At 36.3% G+C, this 17,995-nt stretch overlaps 2 protein-coding genes across 2 annotated transcripts; both read left to right on the top strand.

Moving 5' to 3' along the window:
• Window positions 1-7,062: 7,062 nt before the first annotated feature.
• LOC115722669 (putative disease resistance RPP13-like protein 1) lies at window positions 7,063-10,926 on the top strand. The gene is made up of 2 exons (XM_061103076.1): window positions 7,063-7,197; window positions 8,142-10,926. Exon 2 carries the CDS (start codon window positions 8,162-8,164, stop codon window positions 10,373-10,375), a length of 2,214 nt encoding a protein of 737 aa, XP_060959059.1. The 5' UTR covers window positions 7,063-7,197; window positions 8,142-8,161; the 3' UTR covers window positions 10,376-10,926.
• A 3,536-nt stretch (window positions 10,927-14,462) lies between these two features.
• On the top strand, window positions 14,463-17,528 carry LOC133030670 (putative disease resistance protein At3g14460). The gene has a single exon (XM_061103487.1). It carries the CDS (start codon window positions 14,463-14,465, stop codon window positions 16,509-16,511), a length of 2,049 nt encoding a protein of 682 aa, XP_060959470.1. The 3' UTR covers window positions 16,512-17,528.
• The last annotated feature ends 467 nt before the right edge of the window (window positions 17,529-17,995 follow it).

The following is a 17,995-nucleotide window of genomic DNA, read 5'->3' as shown; positions in this document are numbered from 1 at the left end:
AAGAATTCGTTGGCCCTACTAGCTATTGGAAGAAACCTATCCTTAACACCCACTGGTTTTGGATATAAAAATCGTTTAGGTGTTGATAGTTGTTGAGCACAACATAAGGTGTTCATGCTCACCTTAACAAAGCATGGATGATTGATCACAATATGCGAAAGTACTAGATTGATCGGCTACAAGATCACCATAACCATTGACGCAACAGCTTGGTGATATGGAACAATGGAATGGACACGGAAGTATGGAGGATTGATCAGAATATGCAAAAGTATGCATTGTAGGGCCTTCATTGTTCGAATGGACATGGAAGGTTCTCTAAGAATTCACTGGCCCTACTAGCTAGTATAAGAAACCTATCCTTAACACCCATTGGTTTTGGATATAAAAATCGTTTAGGTGTTGATAGTTGTTGAGCACAACATAAGGTGTTCATGCTCACCTTAACAAAGCATGGATGATTGATCACAATATGCGAAAGTACTAGATTGACCGGCTACGAGATCACCATAATCATTGACTCAACAACTTGGTTATATGGAACAATGGAATGGACACGGAAGTATGGAGGATTGATCAGAATATGCAAAAATATGCACTGCAGGGGCTTTCACTGTTCGAATGGACAAGGATGGTTCTCTAAGAATTCGCTGGCCCTACTAGCTTGTGGAAGAAAACTATCCTTAACTCTTACTTGATTTTGATACGAAAATCGTTTAGGTGTTGATAGTTGTTGAGCGCAACATAAGTTGTTCATGCTCACCTTAAGAAAGCATGGATGATTGATCACAATATGCGAAAGTACTAGATTGATCGGCTACGAGATCACCATAACCATTGACGCAACAACTTGGTTATATGGAACAATGGAATGGACACGGAAGTATGGATGATTGATCAAAATATGCAAAAGTATGCATTGTAGAGGCTTTCATTGTTCGAATGGGCATGGAAGGTTCTCTAAGAATTCGCTGGCCCTACTAGCTAGTGGAAGAAACCTATCCTTAACACCCATTGGTTTTGGATATAAAAATCGTTTAGGTGTTGATAGTTGTTGAGCACAACATAAGGTGTTCATGCTCACCTTAACAAAGCATGGATGATTGATCACAATATGCAAAAGTACTAGATTGATCGGCTACGAGATCACCATAACCATTCACGCAACAACTTGGTTATATGGAACAATGGAATGGACTCGGATGAATGGAGGATTGATCAGAATATGCAAAAGTATCCACTGTAGGGGCTTTCTTGTCTGAATGGACATGGAAGGTTCTCTAAGAATTCGGTTTCGCTACTAGCTAGTGGAAAAAACTATCCTTAACACCCACTGGTTTTGGACATAAAAATCGTTTAGGTGTTGATAGTTGTTGAGCACAACATAAGGTGTTCATGCTCACCTTAACAAAGCATGGATGATTGATCACAATAAGCGAAAGTACTAGATTGATCGGCTCCATTGATGCAACAACATGGTTATATGGAACAATAGAATGAACACGGAAGTATGGAGGATTGATCATAAAACGCAAAAGTATGCACTGTAGGGGCTTTTATTGTCCGAATGGACATGGAAGGTTCTGTAAGAATTCGCTGGCCCTACTAGGTGGTGGAAGAAACCTATCCTTAACACCCACTGGTTTTGGATTTAAAAATCGTTTAGGTTTTGATAGTTGTCGAGTGCAACATAAGGTGTTCATGCTCATCTTAACAAAGCATGGATGATTGATCACAATATGCGAAAGTACTAGATTGATCGGCTACGAGATCACCATAACCATTGATGCAACAACTTTGTTATATGGAACAATGGAATGGACACGGAAGTATGGAGGATTGATCAGAATACGCAAAAGAATGCACTGTAGAGGCTTTCATTGTCTGAATTGACATGGAAGGTTCTCAAAGAATTCGCTGACCCTACTAGATAGTGGAAGAAACCCATCCTTAACACCCACTTGTTTTGGATATAAATATCGTTTAAGTGTTGATAGTTGTTGAGCGCAACATAAGGGTTTCATGCTCACCTTAACAAAGCATGGATAATTGATCATAATCTGCGAAAGTACTAGATTGATTGGCTACGAAATTACCATAACCATTGATGCAACAACTTGGTTATATAGAACAATGGAATGGACACGGAAGTATGGAGGATTGATCAGAATACGCCAAAGTATGAAGTGTAGGTGCTTTCATTGTCCGAATTGACATGGAAGGTTCTCTAAGAATTCTCTTGCCCTACTAGCTAGTGCAAGAAACCTATCCTTAACACCCACTGGTTTTGGATATAAAAATCGTTTTGGATATTTGGAATTGCCCTAAATTGAAGTGGTTGCCTGAGAAGATGACTTCTCTCTCATCTCTAGAGTCATTGACAATCTGTAGTCGTCCATTGATAGAGACTTTTCCTGAAAGTGGTCTGCCTGTTAGTTTGTGTGAGCTTTATACATCCTGTGATGTACTTTTGAGGATGAAATGGAATTGGCAAACATTGTCCCATCTTATTGTTAATGGATATGGTAATGAAGAAGATGTGGAATCATTTCCAAAGGAAGGGCTACTGCCTACTACTATTTTTTTTTTGAAAAAGAGAAGGAGGTCAGTGTTCAGACTATCTCCAACCCCGATATGGATAAAAACCTCACTTGTGGCGGAGGAAAACCGTGGTTACAAAAATAGAGTAGGTTTCACATCTTTAACCAAAACTAGGGAAATTAAGACAAAACTCACTGCCCTATCTTAAAACAAATAAAGCTTCTAACTCCCTAGGGGACAATCGCGAGACTGACTCCCTCACCAAATTAAGTACTTTTGAGACTGCACCATTTCCGCTTATAGCAGAGATCTCCAATCTCTGATTAGGTCTAAGAATGAAATGTCTTCAAAATGCTTAGTCTTGTATACCCATGTAGCTGTCCAGAATTTGATTTTATCCCATAGGGTCTCAGGTGAGCTTTCCGAGCCTTCAAAGATTCTATTATTTCGTTCTAACCACAACACCCAAAGAACAGACAGTACCGCCGTTCTCCATAAGCTTGTGCTTCGTTTACTGCCACCAACCTTACTTACTAACATGTAATGAACCGAGCAAGGCATAGCCCATTGAGTCTCAAATTCGTTTATCAACATTATCCATAAAGAACTTGCAAGGCGGCATCTTAAGAACAAATGAGCATTGTCTTCCCCACTTATCTTACAACAAACACACCACCCAGGTGATATACACAGAAATGGGCGCTTTTTTTGCAATCTAGCGTGAAGGTTCAATTTATCTAGAGCCACCAACCATCCAAACACTTTGACTTTGGAAGGACCTCTACTTTTCCATAGGATCTTAGTCCAGAAAAACTCTTCAGGGTTTTCGTTTGAGGTAAACCAGCGGAAGGAGAAGATCCCACAAGAATCTGGTAACCAAATCCGACTATCATCAAACGTGCTCCAACTTTTGTAACAATTGTGACAAACTCGGAATCTCTCTATCCATAATGTTTCTTCTAAAATTAAGATCCCAACTCGCCACACAATCTCCCACCTCTCCCTCATCACCAATCATCTCCTGAGTACTTGCATTCTTAGCCCTAGATATCACAGCTAAATTTGGAAATTGATCCCTCAGTGAAGAGCCCCCAATCCACTCGTCTTCCCAGAAACGAATACATGCTCTATTTCCTACTTTAAACTTTACCAACTTCCCATATTCGTCGTAAAGATCTGAGATATCCTTCCATGGTCCTCTTGGGGACAGTCTAACCCCCTGTTTTGTGTCCCAGAAGTTATCTGCTCTGCCATATCGACTCTTAATGACTTTGTGCCACAGAGAGTTCGATTCTAAAGGGAATCTCCATAGCCATTTCATAAGCAATCATTTATTCCTCATTTCTAATCTTCCGATTGCCAAGCCACCCTCCGCTCTAGGTTTACACACCTCATCCCAAGCCACCAAATGATCCCCTCCTGCTAAGTCTCCTCCTTCCCAAAAGAAATCTCTCATCATTTTTTCTAATTCCTTTAAGACCACCTTCGGAGCTTTGAATAAAGACACAAAGTAAATTGGAAGTGAAGAGAGGACCGACTGAATGAGAGTCAGCCTCCCTCCTCTAGAGAGGAAAGAGCATTTCCACCCATCCATTCTTGTAGCACATTTATCCAAAACAGGTTCCCAAAAAGATCTCTTCCTTGGAGAGCCACCAAGTGGCATTCCCAAATAAGTCATAGGCCACCTACCCACCTCACACCCAATTTGAATCGCACTTTGGGCAACTGCGTCCTCATCCATACAAACTCCTAGCAGTTGACTTTTATTCAAGTTCACTTTTAGTCCCGAAATACCACAAAATGCTTCAACAATCTTGACTAACTTTTGAAGAGAAGCCTCATCTTTTACAAAGAACAGAGTGTCATCCGCAAACTGTAGATGACTAAGTTGAATATCATCTTTACCTATCTGGAACCCCGACAAAGATTCTGTATCAATAGCCTTGTCCACCATTCTTCCAAGAACATCAGCTATCAATGTGAAAAGAAACGGTGATAGGGGATCTCCTTGTCGTAGACCCCTAGAACCATTGAACTTGCCTCTTACCCTACCATTAATGAATATGGAGAATGAAGTTGTCGAAACACATCCTCGAATCCATTTTGTCCACCGCTCCCCAAAACCTTTTTTCCGCATAACCAAATCTAAGAAACCCCAGTCAACACGATCATATGCTTTTTCAAAATCGATCTTGAGCACGAACCCTTTTTTACCACGACTCGTATAGTCCTCAACTGCTTCGTTTGCCATTAGGACCGAATCTAGGATTTGTCTCCCTTCCACGAAAGCCGATTGGGTTTCAGAAATAGTCTCTCCCAAAACACCTCGAAGTCTAGTGGCAAGAGTCTTGGCGATGATTTTATACACGCTTGTGATGAGACTGATTGGTTTGTAGTCTTTGACTTTGCAGCTGTTTAATCTTTTAGGGATCAAGCATATAAAAGTGTCATTGATACTGCCTTCAATTCTTCCTTCTCTATGAAAAGCCCTAAACACTTCCATGAGATCATACTTGATCGTTTCCCAATTATTTTGGAGGGCCTACTACTATTACCTCTCTTGACATCTGGTCTTTTAAAAAACTTAGAGGCCTGGACAAAAATGGGCTTACACAACTCACCTCCTTGCAAAGACTTAAAATCTATTCTTGCCCTGAGTTGGAGACATTGTCAGAAGAAGGGCTTCCAACCTCCCTGACCTCTTTAATCATAGAAGAATGTGCTTTGGTAAAGAAAAAGTACGACCCGGAGGAGAGTAGGAATGAGGAGTACTGGAACAAGATAAGTCACATACCCAAGGTCCAATTTGTAGCCATTGCTGACATTGGTTTGACATGCTGAACCCGTTTTGGGCTTAGACAACTCGCCTCCTTACAAACACTTGAAATCTTTATGATTGTATATGATCCATGTTGTGTTATAAATAAATATATTTTATTTATTATAACATTTTATCTGAGCTATTACACAGAAATTATCTACATAATCCAAAATATGGTATATGGTATATTCAGATTATAAAATGTGCTATGCATAACAAATCTAGTCTTATGCTTTGTAGCTGCTATGGCTAAACATATTGGAGATAAAGAAGAAAAAATGCATACAATATACACATACAATTTCTCTTTATCTACACATAATATGGTTATTCATTGCTGACTTTGTTTTGACAGGCTCTATGTACTATATATAAATACCGAGAATAATCCTATTTTATGTCTTCAGTAATATTTTGATGTTTGAGGTTGTTTTTCTTTTTTATGATTGTTGTGTAATTTGCTAATGTTCAGCTTGTAACCACGGTTTTCCTCGGCCATAAATGAGGGCTATCTATAAATTTGGGATTGGCAGGAGGTCACCCATGGACATGTCACTAAAGCCTCCTCACTCACACTTTCACCACTTTCACTCTTCAAATGTATTTGAATGTTCATTAAAGTCTGGCTTAGCTTGTCATCGATTGATAAGAGTTGTTTATATTATACCATGAAGCCTGCAATGCAACAGCTAAAATCCATTTCTTACTTTTGAACTCGAACTATACATTAAGGAACATCACAAACCAAATAAATTAGTTCATCCCATATTGGACAAGAACCAATTCTAGTCCTAATCAATCGGAACACAATTCAACCCAACTTCCACTTTTTTTTAATGCATTTCTATAATACATAAATCAATTATAATTTCAATATTTTTGTTATGACAGTGTTTATTGCAGTTGTAGAATTCTATCTTACAATTTTTTTTTAAGAAATTAAGAAAATTTACGGTGTCGAAATTAGTGATCAAAATGGATGTTACACGTGTGTGTTAATTATTTTGATGTTTGGCATTCGCTCGCTCATTATGTTGTGAGCTATGAATTCGCTTTGAATGAAGCTCCCTTGATTTTTAGCAACTATCTCTTTTAACACACATCTTAGTCTTGAGCAAATAAGCTTAGCCACAATTTTGTAAAGCACATTAAAGCAAGCTAATGCCCCTTCATTTGAATGTTCATTAAAGCCTCTTCACACTTTCACCACTTAACTAATGCCTATTCATTGCTATTAAACCAACTATCAAAAATGCCCTTACAACTAACTAATACTAAATCCATTTCTTAGTTTTGAACTCAAACTACATATTATGGAATATATCGAAAGCCTTAACCATCCAATCATGAACACATATTATCTGTTGAATAGCAAAAAAGTAAGTTTGAATCTTGCAATGGTGTGTTTGTTAGAGTTGTAGAGAGAGGAAGTTTGAACTGGTGGGGTGTTAGTTACTTTCTAGTTTCATAAGATTTGCCAATTTACATGTACAAATTAACTACACAGAAAGATGTAGCTCTTTTTTTCAACTCAAGCTAGTCTGTGTCTAACAGAATCTGAATGACTATAAATATATACATATAAATATATATGTGCTGTGATTGGTCATCAAGTGAGGCTTTTCTTCTAACTGTTGTAACTAACTGTCTGTTTATGTGAGCTAGTTCAAAGAGAAAGAGTGTTGTAATTAAGTGAGAATTTTGTGTAATTGCAGCTAGGCTTCATTGAGAGATTGTGTCCGAGAACACATTGTGTACAACAACTTGTAATCGATTCATCCTAGCTAAATAAAGATCAAAAGCCACTGGGGCTGTTCTGGCCGAGGAATAGGCAGGTGATACAACAATTACTCTGTTCGAACCTCGTATTTTCATGTGTTGAATTGTTTAATTTTTCATCTGCATTGTTTGATTATTCAGTTCTTCATGTGTTCAAGTTATAACATTTCTACATCCCAAATACACATACTATAAATTATAACATTTCCTTGAGCTATTACACAATCATTATGGGTATAACATTGTTGGAGATTAAGTCCACTTACTCATTTTGTCCAAGTCATCACTACTAATCCTACTTGGCAAGGAAAGTAGTTAAGTTGCTTAAGGCTTCCTCCTACTCGCGCGGGCAGATGACTTTGGAAGCCAATATACAAGTCAGCCCTGCTCTTATTCAAACTGATCAACACCTAGAAGAAACCTAGAGCCTCTTAGATCAACACCTAGAAGAAACCTAGAGATAGTTTTTTTATGTTTTTATAACTCCATATGTATTTTATAAATAGGAAAATGCTAATTCATCAGCTCATTAAAAAGTTGGAGTTAGAAAGTGATTTTGGTTATTTTATTTGGTGTGATTAGTGTTTTAGCCTAAGTTTCGGGTCTCTTTTTAGAGTTGTTTTTGGTTGTTTTAAATATTGAAGGGACAAAATGGGTTGGAAATTGAAGAAAATAAAAATAAAAATAAAGAAAAGAATCATATTAATAATTAAAATAAAAATCTTTCAAAAAGAAAAAAAGGAATAGATTAATAAGAAAAGTCTCCCTTTGAAAAGTATGATCACATTCAGAAGTAACCAAAATATTAACTTGAATGTGATATGTGAATAAAAATACACAATGGCCTACCAAACCAATTATAATAAGAAAAATATAATTTTTATTTAAAAGTGTGATAATAATATGTAGAGTCTTGGCATTTTCTGATATTTGCTTATCTCATATCTCCTATCATTCCATTCCCATTTTCTCTCTAAGCTTTTTTCTGAAAACAAACTAGCTACTGAAGTGAAGTGAAACATGGCTGAACTTGTGATTGGTGCTTTTCTCTCTGCTTCCTTTGATCTTTTGCTGCAAAAGATTGCTTCTCCTTATGTTGAGAAGCTCCTCTTCAATGGAGAAAATGAAAGTTCTGTTAAAGAGAGGCTTTTCAAGCTGCAGTCAACCTTCAACACTCTTGCTGCAGTTCGCTTTGAGGTGGAGAACAAGAGAATCAAAAACCCTGCTGTGGAGAAGTGGTTGGACGATCTTCTGGATGCTGTTGATGATGCTGAGGACTTCTTTGGTGATATTGACTACGATGCTATGAAACCCAACAAAGTTGATGAGTCAAAGAAAGAAAAACGAAAGGCAATAAGTAAGTTACTCTCTTATTTCTCTAAACCTTCTACTTCAACTGAGCGCGTAAGGAATGCAAATATGGAGGAGATTCTCAAGAGGTTCGAGTACTTAGCCAATCAGATTGGAAACTTAAATCTTGGAAAGAATGTTGTCGAGGTGCAACCATCAGGAAGTTCACGTGTGAAGACTTCTCTACCAGATGAACCTGAACTTTATGGTAGAAAGACTGATGAAGATGCTTTAATGAAGTTGTTGATGTCGGATGAAGATAGTAGTGATGAGAAGATATGTGTCATTCCCATAGTGGGGATGGGTGGGATAGGGAAAACTACCCTCACTCAAAATCTTTTCAATGATGAACGAGTGAAGAAGAAGTTTGAATCTAGAGCCTGGGTGTATGTTTCAGATAAATTTGATTCCACGGCTGTGACAAAAAATCTCCTTCAAGAATTAGCACCGAGTGATGTTGATAATGACATGACTTTGAATTTACTTCAAGTTAATTTGTCAAATAAGTTAATGGGAAAGAAGTTTTTGATTGTCTTAGACGATGTTTGGGAAGATGATTATGCGCAGTGGACAGAAGTGATGAAGCCTTTTAAAGGTGGAGCAAAAGGCAGCAAAATAATAGTAACAACAAGAAATGGAAAAGTTGCAAATATCATTCGAACTGTTGATACACACCAACTTAGAGAATTATCAGAAGACGAGTGTTGGGCACTATTTGTGAAACACGCTTCTAGTGAAAACTTTAGAAAGTTTACTAAGAACCCAAATTTAGAAAGGATCGGTAGAGAAATTTCCAAGAAATGTAATGGTTTACCTTTAGCTGCTAAAGTTATGGGAGGCATCTTGAGATCAACGTTAGATGTATGGAGATGTGAACAAATAGCAAGGAATAATATTTGGGAGTTGACACATGAAAGGAGTCAAGGCCTTCCTGCTGCCTTAGAAGTGAGCTACTACTATCTCCCTCTACACTTGAAAGGGTGTTTTGCTTTTTGTTCAATATTCCCAAAAGGCTATCAATTTCAAAGACAAGAGTTGGTCTTATTATGGATGGCTGAAAATTTTGTCATGCGCTCCAAGTGGAATAGAAAAATGGAAGAAGTTGCCGGTGAGTACTTTGATGATTTAGTATCTATGTCATTTTTTCTAAAATCCAAGGACAGGAGCGGTAGATCTATTTTTCTGATGCATGATCTACTTGTTGATTTGGCTAAAATTGTTTATGGAAAGGATAGTTCTTTATTAGAGCACAATGAAGACATTGTTAAGTTCGAGAAGAAGACACGTCACCTCGGATGTGTAATGGAACATTCTACTGATCACAAGGTATCTAGCTATGATTTTGAAGGTACCCATTTGCAAACCTTTTTAACATTAAGTTCAAGATATTCTGAAATCAGTTTTTTTAAGGAAGTAGTGCAGAATTTGTTATCAATGTTGAAACGTTTGAGAGTTCTATCTTTTCGTGGTCTTCGTATGGCTGAGTTCTCTGACTCAATTGGTGAACTTAAACATCTTCGCTATTTAGATCTTTCCAAGACTCAAATTGTGATGCTGCCCGAATTCGTAACTAAATTGTACAATTTGCAGACATTGAAGTTAGAGGATTGTGATCATCTTCAAATTCTACCCAAAGATATGCATCATCTTATTATCAGTGGAGATAGTCTAGTCGAGATGCCAAGTCAAATAAGTAAATTGACAAATTTCCAAATTTTGACTACTTTTGTGGTGGGGATGGATAGTGGTGCTAAAATAGAAGAATTGGCAGAACTTCATAGTCTACATGGAGAGCTTTCCATTAAGAAGTTAGAAAATGTGACCAATATTACAAAAGCACCGAATCAAATTGTACTGGAGAGGAAGCAACTTGAGAAATTGTAGTTGGAATGGAGTGTTATTTATTCTAATGTTGATCCAAAACATGGAGAGGGTGTGCTGGAAATGCTTGCACCTAACACAATGTTGAAGGAGCTCGAGATTATGTACTATTTGCCACCCTTTGGGCAACTTCCTTTGCTAAAAGATCTTTCCATCTCAAGATGCAATTCGGTAGTGACGGTGGGTGCTGAGTTTTACGGGAATTGTTCTGCGAGAAAGCCATTTTCATCATTGGAAACATTAAGGTTCAGGTACATGTCATCATGGGAGAAAGGGCATCCAATGCAAACTAAAGAGGCAACAACATATGGGAAGCTCAAAACACTTGAGATTGCTCGCTGTCCTAAGCTTGTCGGAGATTTGCCTGGCTTCCTTCCTTCATTGATAAGTATTAAAATTATGGGTGGCAAGCAGTATCCATTATTAAGTCTCCCAATATTACCATGTGTCACAAATATGAGGATTGAAAAGTTGGAGAATTGGGAGTCATTGTATGAGGCAATAAAGCCAAGGAATCCTTGTTCCACTCTCACTCCACCCTAACATTACCATCTTCTTCAGTCTCTTAGGTTAGCATATTGTGGATCATCGTTTAGATCCCTCCATTTGGATTTATTTCCCAATCTCAAAACTCTTCACATTGAATCCAGCGACTACTTTGAAGTTATCTCAGTGTCAGATGGGAAATCTCTTGAAGAACTAACATCTTTATCTATTCGTAATTGTGGTAGTTTTGTATCTTTCCCAAATGATGAACTTATTGCTCCCAAGCTGAGTTCATTGCGGATTGCTAATTGCCGTAAATTGAAATGGTTGCTAGAGAAGACGACTATCCTCTCAGCTTTGAATGAATTGGAAATCATAGATTGTCCGTTGCTAGAACCTTTTCCTGAAGATGCACGTGAACGTAGTCTACCTGTTACTTTGTCTAGTCTTGTTATATCGTATGATGAACTTTTAAGGATGAAATCGAATTGGGAAACATTACCCCATCCTACCTATCTTTCTATTTCTGGTAATGAAGAAGATATGGAGTCATTTTCGGCGGAAGGGCTACTGCCTACCACTATTACCTCTCTTAGTATCTCTTTTTTTTCAAAACTTAGAGGGCTGGACAAAAATGGGCCTACACAACTCACCTCCTTGCAAACACTTGGAGTCTTGTTTTGCCCTGAGTTGGAGACATTGTCAGAAGAAGGGTTTCCAACCTCCCTCACTTCTTTGAGCATACACCGTTGTCCTCTGGTGAAGAAAAAGTACGACCCAAAGGAGAGTGGGAATGAGGAGTACTGGAACAACATTAGTCACGTACACCATGTCATTTTCTCATGATGAGCTTGCATTTGCGACATAATCTCAGGTTTGTTTGATTAACTTATCGTTCTTCCATTTTATTTATGTATAATACTATAGGACCTGTTCTGCTCTTAGTCTGTACAGTTGTTGTTTTTGTTTAGATTCTGCCTTGCCTTGTTTCTTTTCAAGGAATCTCTGTTTTTATTAAAATAGAGATTAAATCTTTGTAAATATATTTGTGAACAAGTGTTAATAATTTATTGGTGAATTTGTTAATAATTAGAAGAATCCCCTGTTTTATTATGGTCTATTCAATTTATGTCTTCTTAATATGGAGGAAGGAAGGAAGGAGGTAGATTCCATGGCATGACACAAGCAGTGTTGTGTTGGTGTTAGATCAATAGTATTCTTGGTTGGAATCAATATTAAACATGTAACTCAATGTTGATAAAAATTATGGTAAAATGGATTAATGGTGCATGCAATGAATGAGTCTCTTTATAATAAATTATATTATCTACACAACAATAAGATCAAATCATTCATTCCCATTAAACAGGATTGATCAATCATCCTATAAATTTATATCAGACATCGATTTATGCTCTACAGTCTATAAGCCTAAGATTATCTTCATATAGAATAAGACCTCAAAAGAAAGTCCCTAGAATCCTTTCGACTTAAAAATCCAAGTTGCCACCCAAAATTTGATCTTCGAAAATCCACATCAGAACGAGGAATGAAAAATTAGTAATCTGGTTTATTGTGCTTTTTCACTAAATAAATTGAGTGATGAATTTACCAGTCAATTAAGATCATGCTAAACTCTTAATTTTTTCTTAATTACTTACTGATTTGGTTTGGTCCTCAAATCGATATACTTGGAATTGTAAATTTTTATGGCACTTTCAAATTTACTTATTATATTCATTATTGTTAGAATCATTAGTCTACTAATAAACAATATTATAGTAATGGAATTCATTAAAAGACCAAAATTAACAAACATTAATAAATATAATAAGTTTGTCTATAAATTAGAACTTTGGGACCATTTGAAAGGCAGTAAAATAGTGTTTTATAATAGCAAGAAGACAAACAAATACAGACTAGACTGTATATAACTTAAACTAAGGAGATACTCAGTCAATATTATATAGTTAATTGTACAAATACTGTCAAATTAAATAGCATTGGATGAATAGAAAAGAAGAAGTAAGCATGTGCTAATCTGATAGTGATTACGATAATTTATATATGGCAATAAAATATTATAACATTGAAATCAAAAGAAGCATTAGATACCATCGTTTCCATTACTTGCCTCATTCTTTGACTACTCTTTTGCTCTCAGTCTCTCCTATAGATCTTCCTCTCTGAATCTTTGACTATTGTGTGTAGTAACTGAGCTTGTTACCGATGACTGAGCTTGTGATCGGTGTTGTTCTTTCTGCTTCTTTTGATTTTTTGCTTGAAAAGATTGCGTCTCCATATGTTGAAGAGCTCTTCTTCAAAGGAAAAAATGAAAGTTTTGTTTTTGAGAGGCTTTTCAAGTTGAAGTCAACCTTCAATACTCTTGTTGCGGTTCTCTTTGAGGTGGAGAACAAGAGAATCAAAAACCCTGCTGTGGAGAAGTGGCTGGATGATCTTCTGGATGTTGTCGATGATGCTGAAGACTTCTTTGGCAATATTGAATACGATGCTATGAAACCCGGCAAAGCTGATGAGTCTAAGAAAGCAAAAGGAAGACAATGAGTAAGTTACTCTCTCGTTTCTCTAAAAATTCTAATTCAAGTAATCGTGTGAGGAATGCTAATATGGAAGAGATTCTTAAGAGGTTGGAGTACTTAGCCAATCAGATTGGAAACTTGAATCTTGAAAAGAATGTTGTCGAGATGAAACCATTAGAAAGTTCACGTGCGAAGACTTCTCTACAAGATGAACCTGAACTCTATGGTAGAAAGACTGACGAAGAGGCTTTGATGAAGTTATTGATGTCGGATGAAGATAGTAGTGAGAAGATATGTGTCATTCCCATAGTGGGAATAGGTGGGATTGGGAAAACTACCCTTGCTCAAACCCTTTTCAACAATGAAGGAGTGACAAAAATGTTTGAACTTAAGGCATGGGTGTATGTGTCTGATAAATTTGATGCCATAGCTGTGACAAAAACTCTCCTTCAAGAAGTAGCCCCGGGTAATGCTTGCAGTGACATGAATTTGAATTCACTTCAGATTAATTTGTCAAATAAGTTAAAGGGAAAGAAGTTTTTGATTGTTCTAGATGATGTTTGGGAAGATGATTATGTTCAGTGGACAGACATGATGAAGCCTTTTATAGACGGTGCAAGAGGCTGCAAAATAATGGTAACAACAAGAATGAAAAAGTTGCGGATATCATTCGAACTGTTGATACGCACCATCTTATAGAATTATCAAAAGATGAGTGTTGGGCACTATTTGTGAAGCATACTTCTAGTGGCAACTCTAGAATGTTTATTGTGAACCCAAAATTAGAAAGGATCGGCAAAGAAATTTCCAAGAAATGTAATGGTTTACCTTTAGCTGTTAAAGTTCTTGGAGGTCTCTTGAGATCAACATGGGATGCTGAGAGATGGGAACAAATAGCAAAGAGTAATATTTGGGAGCTAACACATGAAGGAGCAAAATTGTTCCAGCTGTTTTGGAATTGAGCTACTACTATCTTCCCCCACACTTGAAAGGGTGTTTTTTTTTATTGTTCAATATTTCCAAAAGGCTATGAATTTCGAAGAGAGGACTTGGTCTTAATATGGATGGCTGAAAATCTTGTGCAACGTTCTGAAAAGAGTAGAAAAATGGAAGAAGTTGGCTGTGAGTATTTTGATGATTTAGTATCTATGTCATTTTTTGTAAAGACAAAGACCTGGAGTGGTGCATCTTTTGTCATGCATGATCTTATTGTTGATTTGGCTAGAACTATATCTGGAAAATACAGTTGTTGTTTGTTAGAGCAAAATGGTGACATTGATAAGCTTGAGAAAAAGACACGTCACCTTGGATGTGTCAAGGAACTTTATACTGATAACAAGATATCTAGCTATGATTTTGAAGCTACTCGTTTACGAACCTTTTTAACATTAGGTTCAAGATTTTTTGAAGTCAATATTTCTAAGGAAGTAGTGGAGAATTTGCTACCGATGTTGAAATGTTTGAGAGTTCTATCTTTATGTGGTCTTCATATAACTGAGTTATCTGATTTAATTGGTGAACTAAAACATCTTCGCTATTTAGATCTTTCTGGCACGAAGATTGTGATGTTGCCCGAATCTGTAAGTGTATTATACAATTTACAGACATTGAAGTTAGAAAATTGTCATCGACTTAAAACTTGGCCTAAAGATATGCATCGTCTCATTAATTTGAGGCATCTTACTGTAAGTGTAAGTAGACTAGTTGAGATGCCAAGTCAAATAACTAAATTGAGGAATCTCCAAATGTTGACAACTTTTGTTGTGGGAACGAATAGTGGCGCAACAATAGAAGAGTTGGCAGTTTTTCAATGTCTACGTGGAGAACTTTCCATTAAGAAGTTAGAAAATGTGGTCAATATTACAAAAGTATCCAATCAAGTCAATTTTCTGGATAAGAATCAACTTAAGAAATTGAATTTGGCATGGAGTGTTAATAATGTTGTTGTTGATCCAAAACATGAAGAGAGTGTGTTAGAAATGCTTGCACCTAACACAAAGTTAAAGCAGCTCAAAATTCTTAATTACCCGGGCACAAAATTTCCAAACTGGGTTGGGAATGATTCATTTAGCAACATTTATGAAGTAAGGCTTGATGGTTGTAGGCATTGCTCTAGCTTACCACCCTTTGGGCAACTTCCTTTCGTAAAAGATCTTTACATTTCAAAATTCAGTTCGGTAGTGACAGCGGGATCTGAGTTTTACGTGAATAGTTCTGCGAGAAAGCCATTTTCATCATTGGAAACATTAAGCTTCAGCAACATGTCATCATGGGAGCAATGGCATTCAATGCAAACTGAAGAAGCAACAACATATGGGAAGCTCAAAACACTTACGATCAATCATTGTCCTAAGCTCATCAGAGATTTGCCTCGCTTCCTTCCTTCATTAGCATATATTAGAATTGTAGGACATGAGGAACATTCATTATTAAGTCTCCCAAGAATACCATGTGTCACAAAAATAAGAATTCATCACTTGGAGAATTCAGATATATTGTACAAGGCAATAAATCCAACAAATCCTTCTTCCAGTTCTACAGGATGTTTCCCTTCCACTCTTCAAGAGCTTCGTTTGTTGTCTTGCGGGTCATCGTTTGGATCTCTCAATGTGGATTTGTTTCCCAATCTCAAAACTCTTGAAATTGCTTTCAGCCACCATATTGAAGTTGTCTCAATGTCCGATGGGAAATCTCTAGAGGAACTAACATCTTTCACTATCCGAAGTTGTAACAATTTTGTATCTTTCCTAGATGGTGGACTTATTGCTCCCAAGCTGAGTGAGTTTATCATTCGTGATTGCTCTAAATTGAAGTGGTTGCCAAAGAAGATGACTTCCCTCCTATCATTAGAGTCATTGGCAATCGTAGATTGTCCTTTGATGGAGACCTTCCCTAAAGGTGAAGGTGTTCTGCCTGTTAGTTTGTCTACGCTTGAGATATCATGTGATGTATTTCTGAGGATGAAATGGAATTGCCAAACATTACCCCATCTTACCAAACTTTCTATTGGTGGAAATTCCAGTGAAGATATAGAATCATTCCCGGGAAAGGGCTACTACCTACCACTATTACCTCTCTTGAAATATGGGGATTTTCATAACTTAGAGGTTTAGACTAAAATGGGATTGGACAACTCACCTCGTTGCAAACACTTTCAATCTTGTTTTGCCCCGAGTTGCAAACATTGTCAGAAGAAGGATTTCCAACCTCCCTCACCTATTTAACCATAAAATGATGTTCTCTTGTAAAGAAAAATTACGACCCGAAGGAGAGTGGGAATGAGGAGTACTGGACCAAGATTAGTCACATACCAAATGTCAAATTTTAAGGCTAACATCCTAATAATCCACACAACAACTGATCTTGTTGATTATGATTGAGGTATGTATGTGTGATAGGAGCTACTTGTAATCTGTCGAGATGTTTTTGTTGTTTTTCTTCTTCATATCAGAATTCAGACTTTAAAAGAGTGTCTTCTTTCTTTCTTTCTTTCTCAATGAATGTGTGATAGTGATAGTGTGTTTACAAACAATTTACACTTTAGATTCACACACTGTTAAGTCAAACTGCTTCAATTCAAAATATGCAGAAGTGTTATTCCACAATAAAATGTATACATTTACATTATGTGTTTTCACTTTAATAGTGATAAAGTATAAATACATTGTTAGCTATTAGAATTGTCTTATAATGAAAGACAGGTTTAATTACAGGTTTAATCTTTAATTATTTATTAGTTGTTGTCAGTCTATGCATGTATATATATATAAATATATATTGTTCTTGTGTAATTACACTTGCCATATAATAGTGTTCCAGCTTGTAATTAGGGTTTTTTTCTGCCATATAATACTATTTCCCTTTTATTTAGTCTTCACGTGTTCAATATTGTTATGGCCTTTGAAATAGGGCTGGGCATGAAATTTAGAAAATTAAAAAATTTATTTAAATCGACATACCGAACACTACTGGAATTGAAACTGGCGGAACCGAAAATCAAAACCGAAAAAACCGCTAACGGTTAGAACTGCCTTTGAACGGTCAATTTTTTTTGGTAATAAACTGATCGAAAAAACTGAAACCGACTGTTATATATATATATTAATTTATTAAGTTTATTTTTGCTTTATGTATTGTAGCTACTCATAGTATATAATAATATATTATTATTTTATTAATATTAAAGATAAAAGAATAAGACAATTAGTTTTTGAATAATTAATTTGTATGGTTGTTGCTATAGAATAATATGCTTATAGAATAAATTGGATCATATTTTAAAGAAAACAAAAAGAAGTTTGGTTCGAGGTTAAAAATGGTCAGTTTTAAGAAAAATTTTGAATTGGTCGGTCGGTTTTTGAATTACACCAATCCAAACCGAAAATTGAATTCAAAATTTTTATATAAAATAAAATTGATCAAACTGACCGATGCTCCACCTTATTTTGATAGGGTCTGTCTATCTAATATTCGTTATATTTTGTGTTAATTTTTTCAAAATTTTTCAAAATGTGATTAAATAATGATATGATGATCTTATATTTAAAAAATATATTTTTTCATTAATAATTATTATTATTTTTGTTAAACTTTGTAG

Source organism: Cannabis sativa, chromosome 8 (assembly GCF_029168945.1).
Source record: "Cannabis sativa cultivar Pink pepper isolate KNU-18-1 chromosome 8, ASM2916894v1, whole genome shotgun sequence".
Taxonomy (NCBI): Eukaryota; Viridiplantae; Streptophyta; class Magnoliopsida; order Rosales; family Cannabaceae; genus Cannabis; species Cannabis sativa.
The sequence above is the reverse complement of the archived record's forward strand: the minus strand, read 5'-3'. Positions and strand labels throughout refer to the sequence as shown.